We start from the raw sequence: 7,690 nt of genomic DNA, 5'->3' as shown, positions 1-7,690 counted from the left end.
TTATGTATTTTTGTATCATTTTTAAAATTAACGAGTATATATGATTGAAAAATGTTTTGTTGGGTTAGAAAATTAGGTATGTGTACTTATAAAAATTACTTTGTGGCAACCTTGAGTTTTCATTTTTTTTTCATGGATCATGGCAATATAAACAAATATACATAATCTTATTTGAATATCAATAATGTGGTACACTTCATGCATGTTCGTAAGTTTTGTGATATGCATTAAATGATGGTGAAAGGAGATGTACTTGTGTAGATGTCTATTATTACATGAAAGTTTGATAGATTTGATTAAGGCATATTATTGACTAATTAAAACACTTTTATTTCTATAATTATACCTTGGTATTTGTTAAAAGCTGTATAGTTTCAATTATACTTAATTAACTTTTATCAAAATTAGATGATTACAGAAATTTTGACACCTTCAATGATTATGTCTGCCTTTACCTTCAGTCATATCAGCAATATTCAGTCCAGAGACACTTGGCCTTCAGTCATAACCCTTAGGGCCTGATCAGTTCACCCTCAATACCTACACACCCGTCAGCCCCAATTATCACTGCTTCATAGTTTTTGGACTTCGAGTGATTCATTTAACGAAGGCCCGAAACTGCATAAACATGCTATTGTAAAGCGCTTCTAGAAGTCTGAACTCGCGTTTTATCTCAAACGGGCATTTTACAACCTGGGATTTAAATAACTTCTCAACCAAAACATAACATAAGACTTATTAAATGACAGTACCATTAAAAACAATTCTAAGTAAAATGATCTATTATGATAGCATTTAAACTTTAGATTTGATAATATTTAATAATTTGTGGTTACGATTGATCAGTTCATTTTTAATGGATCAGTGTTTCTCTTTATAGGGAAGAGGACAGATATACCCGTTTGAGAAAATTCACTCAAACTCGAAGGAAAAACAATCGTATGCTTTTGAGTATTGTTTTCTCCAGAAAAGAAGGGGGTTATTACAAAGAAGGGAGGGAAAGAAATCATTACTGCAACCAATGCTTAACTCTAGACTGCAACAGTTTTCCTACATGAAATATAAACAGTTTCTACCGGGAACAGTGACAAGCAGAACCAATAGAATTGAAATTTTTATGCACCATTATGCTACCAACTGAGATTTCTTCCTTTTCTTGAATAATCAATATAATTGGTATATACAAACAATATTTGGTCAATTATAGATGGGCAGAAACCAATTAAAAACAAAACATCAATACATAAAATAACAAATCCAATAAAAAAATCAATAGACAAACGGGCGAGCACTACAGTGCAGCAGAGGGAAAATGCCATTCAGAATTGCAGACCACCCCAACCTGAATATTGGAAAAATATTGGTTCCCAACCATATCTTGGTTGGATTCTTCGTAGTATTATCAACCCATCCTTGAGACAGCAGTCGATGATTACACACTAAATTTTCATCTCTTCAGTATCATTTGAATGGCATTTCGTTGAGATTGAGTCAAACTCTGCAGTGCAAACCAAGGTAAATTGCAGAAGTTAAGCAACGATCGTCTATACTACAATGTGAACTAAATGAAAAATATTACTGTGGTAACCTCGCAAATGTGCTCTAAGAGCTGTCGGTCAGATTGCGAAAAGCTAACAAAGAAATCAACAAGGTAATTTGCCAGATTTATCTGTCAGTTGCAACCATAATTGTAAATTGTTAACAAACACATGCAAATTAGAGCATCACATTGAATAAAGAAAACAGACTCCAGATCACAGACCTGATTGAGGGGATCAGCAACACTAAAAAGGTTATCGTCATACTGATCATCTCGATCCTTTTAATTTTGAAACAAGTTTAGCAAAATAAAACAATAAATTAAATTTCAGTATTAAACTATGATATATTTGCATGGTACAGAAATTAAGATAGGTGAGAACAACTGTAACTAAACGAAACCTCATTAAATACTTTAGCCATTGCTTGAAGATGTTCATCAGTGGCTTTTCCCAAAGGTGAAGACACCGAGTAAAGAAAATCTCTATCATTTTCGATGCCATCTGCTTCAACTTCTTCCCAGTCACTATCCTGAACACAGTTTATATATTAGGTAGCAACTCTTTACTAAATAGTATACAATTGGCGTACACAACAATATGCATTAAATACCACATCATCAGCTTCCAAAACTTGTTCTTGTATTTCAGTTAATGCATCCGCCAACAAAGCCACTATCTGCAAGATATTCAAAAAAGAGAAAACATACTCAGCTGCTTATGATACAATATCAAAACATTCAACTTACCCGTAGTCTTATTTTAGAGATAACCGCAAATTTTAATGAGGATGTAACAAAGTAACATTGTTGCAATTCATCGTAGAAACCACACTTTGAGCTTTAAAAAATAATTTTGATACAAGAGAAAGAAACGTAATATGAAAACATTCCTTTATTTTTTCATAATAAAATGCAATGAGGTAGTTGACCCAGCCGGCGTTATGGAAAATGAGGTCATTGAATAAACTTTGGGATAGTTCACTAAACTTGAGTAATCTAGGCAGAAGCACTTAAGGGAGTTCAATATAGTGTACATAACTCAAGGTGTGCCTGAAAAACGCATAAAGCTCAAAGCATTTTCATTTTCTCTACGTGAGAGCAAAGGATTGTTGTACTATTTTCCATGCGGTTCCATAACTTAATTGGGAGAGCCTGAAGAAGTTATTCATGGAGAAATATTTTTCAGCTTCAAAAAGCCACTTCTTCCATAAGAACATAAATTTGTGGCAGTAGACTTTGTGCGTTTTGGGAGAGGTTTAAAAGATTGTTTGCAAGTTGACCCCATCATCAAATTAGTAAACAGTACTTTATCCAATATTTCTGAGGGATAACCCATTATGGTTGGGAGTATGATATATGTAACAAGTGGTACTCTTGTGAACAAAACCCCAACTTTGGGAGAGGATTTAAGAGTGAGTGGATGGATTTGAGGGAATGGAGAGAGAATTGTGGTATTATTTGGATTAAGAGAAAGATGGTGTGATTTGAGTGGATTTGAGATGAAAGTTTGTAAAAATTTGTGTATGATGTGATAGATTAAAAAAATTATTTACTATTATTATTGATATTATTATTATTAACGATATTTTTTATTAATATTATTATCTTTAATAATAATATTATTATTATCAATATTAGCTCCATATAATTCATCTAACAACTCTTTTATCACTGGACTAGGAAATTTATCTGGAATTGTAGTCTTGTTTAAGGATCAATAATTAATTCAGAAGCGCTAACTACCATCTTTCTTCTTAACCAAAATCACTAGACTAGAGTATGGACTTTTATTGGGTCTAATAATTCCTGTCCGCAACATCTCAACAACTTGTTTCTCAATTTTTGCCTTTAATAAGTGTGGGTATCTATAAGGTCTCATATTAATTGGATCTACACCTGCCTTGATAGGAATATGATGATTCAAATGCCTATTGGGTGGTCACCCCTGTGATGTACTGAATATTACTTCAAAAGACCCCAAAATCTCTTCCAACTCTGTATTTTGTGCTGCTGTTAACTGGTATTGCCTCTCAGATCCTTCCTCCAATTCGACACTACCCATCTCCCAAACCAATGTCACCACTTCAATCTGTTTCTTTTAATAAGGTTGCCAATGTGACAACCGTCTTGGTTAAGGAAGAATCCCCTTTATTAGAGCTTCTTTCTCTCCTTGAATGAAACGCATTGTTAAATCCCTCCAATTAATTCTGACTTCTCCAAGTGTAACTAACCAAGTAATCCCCAAAATAAGATCCACTCCTCCTAATTCAAACAGGTAAAAACCTTCCTGCACCTGTAAGCCTTCCAACTGTAGAGTTAAATCTTTACAAATCCCACTAATAGGCTTATGATGTCCATCTCCCAAGCTAACTTTATAAGGAAAAGATTTATCCACTGCCAAACCCAATTCAGCCACTAACTGATCTGAAATAAAGTTGTGACTGGCACCACTATCCATAAAAATCAATACTCTTCTTCCTTGCAACAATCCTTGTAACTTCATAGTATTTGTTTGGGTTAATCCTCCCGCAGAAAAAAAAAACGGATAATTCCATCTGATTTTGATCCTTCTCTTCCCATTCTTCAAGTTCCTCTTCCTCGTCATTCTCTTCCAAAATTAACACCCGAAGATTCTTTTCAAGGCATTTATGACCAAGACTGTATGGTCCTCTACATTGAAAACACCTATCCTCTTCCCTTCGCTTGCTATATTCAGGGTAGGGTAAGTTTCCCAATCCCTTTATTTGATTTTCGCCTGAATTCGAATTGCCCACCTTAGACTCCAAGGTTATTACCCCTCCTTCTATCCTAACCGTGCTAATGTGGCTGGAGCTTCCCAGCTCAGTCAAAGTCCCCTTCAATGTTTCTACCCAAGAAACCACTCCTCAACTTCCTTGAAAATGATCTTGATACGTAAACTCATAAGAGTTTACATGAGTTTCCTTCATACAAAAATATTTTAAAATATTTATAAATAACATAATAATTTAATATTTATAATGTTATAAATAATGTTTTTATTTTTTATAGTATTATAATTATTAGTTTGCATTATTATATATTTTTAATTTTTTTTTAATATTATTATTCTTTTATCATAATTTTAATTGATTATAGTTGACACTTTACATAAAAAACAAATTGTTGAACTTAATGTTGGCTCAAAAGTTCAGTAGAGTAGAGGGGAGGCCCAATGGTCCGAAATAATAAGTGACAGAAGAGGACTCAGCTTTACTTTAGTATTAAATATTTACATGCTAAAATATAAAACATAAACATTGCATATAGAAACGCACAAATAGTGGAGTGGATTTCATTTCTTTAATAAAACCATAACGATTTCATTTCTTTAATAAAAGCACGAACAATGACATTTAGGGATTGTAATGTTAAAACAAAAAAGTTTCACTCACCACACGCAGAGCTCGAAGGAGGTGAGAGCAAGAGTAGCAGCAAACACAAAAATGAGCGCGAACCAGGCGAATGGAGCATCACCACGAGTCAGGTGAATGGCAAGCCAAAGAAGCACAACCACAAACGACAGTGAACGAAATGCAACGACACCCTAAACTCAAGGATTTCCTCTTTCTTTGTTTCTCCCTATTTCAAACTTGCAAAATCACGATTCAAAACGATCCCACCGAGTTCAGTTACGATTTTACCGAGTTTACTCAAAAACCAAGTATGCTTCCAAGTTAACTCAAAAGCCAAGATTGGGAATGCAAACTCGTCTGAGTTAATGAGTTAACTCGCGAGTTTGATAACCTTGCTTACATCTCTTGAAACTCCTTCCACATCTCTAGTGATCTCCATGGCTCTCAATAGATCCTTGGGACTGTGTGGTCAAATCTAACTTCTAATATTAACATGCAAGCCCACAAAGAAGTACCCCATCAATTGTTCTTCCGTCAATTTTGTTGCTTGTCCAACTATCATCTCAAATACCTGTATGTATTCCTCCACTTCTCCTTTATGTATGATGGCAACCAATTTTTCAAACACCAAGCTTCTATCCATTCCTCCAAACCTTCTTTCTTATTAAAGCTTCCGTCAATTCCTCCCATGAAGGATTTTTTGTTTTATTTCTCCAAAATCTGAACCAATTATTGGCTCATACTTCATATTGATGAAAGCCAACTTGAATCTCTAGCAAGGTAAGAACTTTTGTACTTCAAAGAATTTATCAGCCCTAGATATCCACCCAATTGGATCCCCTCCTTCAAACAAAAGAAGTTCCACTCTTTTCATCCACCCCTCCCGGTACTCCCTTTTGTCTTCCTCCCATTCTTCATCAATCTCTTCCCTTCTTCCAACTCTATCCCTATTTACAGAACCTCTGCTTCTTTATGTTAAGTTTGCACAAAACATCCTCCATCATATCGCTGAGCCTTTGAAAGTTGGTTCTAGATTCCCCCCTCGTTTCCTCAATTGCTCTTTCATGTTCATTCACCAAAGTTCCTACTAAATCTACTCTCCATGACTCTCTTGGTGTTTCTGACCTGGTAGGTCGGACCAAATTGTGAGGTTTCTAGGTGATAAGAAACCAAATTACTAAATTAGCTTAAGGAAATAGCACGCAAATCTTACTACAACAATGTAAGATAACACTTTAATTCGAAAAAACATAATACAAGAGAACATCCAACAACTTCAGTTGAATATAGTGAAAACTCCCTTGTGTTGAATATACACATAGTGTCCTCTATTTATAACAGAAGAAATATGAACTAAGCCCAAAATACAAATAAGAAATATAAACAAACTAACTAAAGATAAAAGGTAAATATAAACTAAATATAATATCTCTAACACTCCCCCTCAAGCTAGAGCATACAGATTGTATGGACCAAGTTTGAAATAAATAAATTCAATTTGAAATATGTAATCTATCTTCAAGAGTGTGCGGCAAACAGATGTGCAATCACAGGTCAACGAACAACTAACAGTAACTTATGCATTGGACAGTGGTGGACAACTGCGAAACTTCAACTAGCACCATGAAACTTCAAATAGGATGACTTTGACAAAGGAGGACAATGACAAAACTGCAAGGATTGCCATCTCTGACTGGTGGGGCCTGCAATGGCTAGAAACATATTCCTCCTCACGGCGAACGATGGAAATGACGATGGGCCGATGACAAATCGTGAAAGTGGAAGATCATAATGGTCTCCTTTATTCATCAAAGTACCCAAAAATAGATCTGATAAAGGGCTGGTGAAATTGTTTCAACCCATGACTTTGGTGTTGAAATTCCTTGGTGTTAACCAGAACTATCCTTGGAGACTTGTAAATAAATGACCATATAAAGCTAAACACACATCATGGAAAGGGCTAAGGAACAAGATACAACACTGAACAAAGACACTTTTATTTTTTCCAGAACTAAAGTATACAGCGGAAGGGACAGTTGATCTAGCTATGAATGGTCGGCGGACAGGAGACGGCAGTCGGCAGTTGACAGCCGGTGACAATGGTTGGTGGACGGTGGACGGTGGACGGCAGCGGACGATGGCAGACAGCGGCACCAGCGAGACAGAAACCAGGGATCGCCCATTAAAGTATAAAGGCATAGGTTGAAAAAGAGTCTTGTAGGGGGCCGCTGGTGGCGGCAACCACCCACGGCAACAAAGACAGAGTAGAAAAGGATTAGAAAACCTAGCTCTGATACCAAGTTGAATATAGTGAAAACTTCCTTGTGTTGAATATATACATAGGATCCTCTATTTATAATAGAAAAAATATCGATTAAGTTCAAAATACAAATAAGAAATATAAACAAACTAACTAAAAATAAAAGATAAATATAAACTAAATATAATATCTCTAACAACTTCCAAGGGAAGAAATTCCCTTCTACACAGGTTAACACCTATTTCTGAATAAACTATTCAACAACCCAAAACAAGGGACCGTTTCCCCCCTTAAAACCCAAACCCCTATTATACACTGTAACTTCCTCTGACCACCAATGAAATGTCCAACCACAGTTAAATGTTTCATAACTTCTAATTTTTAACCTTTTTCCTAACATCACCTTGAAAGTCTTATCAGACTCCAGGAGATTTCAAAACGTTCAATTTCAGCATTTGCATTTCATCTTCGAAGTTAGAAGCCTAACATTGCTTAGTGGAGCTACCATGCTCCAAT

The 7,690-nt window shown here is 35.3% G+C and overlaps 1 protein-coding gene across 3 annotated transcripts in view; it reads right to left on the bottom strand.

Annotated features, from left to right (window-relative positions):
• Positions 1 to 1,080: 1,080 nt before the first annotated feature.
• Positions 1,081 to 7,690, bottom strand: part of LOC106777768 (importin-9) — a 31,454-nt gene continuing 24,844 nt past the window's right edge. Inside the window, exons 29-33 of one of the 3 annotated variants that reach the window (XM_014665511.2) lie at positions 2,152 to 2,217; positions 1,954 to 2,070; positions 1,763 to 1,819; positions 1,589 to 1,669; positions 1,081 to 1,498 (exon numbers count right to left, since the gene is read on the bottom strand). In XM_014665511.2, the coding sequence (XP_014520997.1) occupies positions 1,448 to 1,498; positions 1,589 to 1,669; positions 1,763 to 1,819; positions 1,954 to 2,070; positions 2,152 to 2,217 (372 nt within the window). In that variant the 3' untranslated portion in view covers positions 1,081 to 1,447. Of the gene's footprint in view, positions 1,499 to 1,588; positions 1,670 to 1,762; positions 1,820 to 1,941; positions 2,071 to 2,151; positions 2,218 to 7,690 lie in introns of all 3 variants that reach the window. The other 2 variants (XM_014665510.2, XM_022775984.1) reach the window with 2 other exon arrangements.

This window comes from Vigna radiata, chromosome 11, assembly GCF_000741045.1.
Source record: "Vigna radiata var. radiata cultivar VC1973A chromosome 11, Vradiata_ver6, whole genome shotgun sequence".
Taxonomy (NCBI): domain Eukaryota; kingdom Viridiplantae; phylum Streptophyta; class Magnoliopsida; order Fabales; family Fabaceae; genus Vigna; species Vigna radiata.
This window is presented reverse-complemented; position numbering and strand designations above follow the sequence as displayed.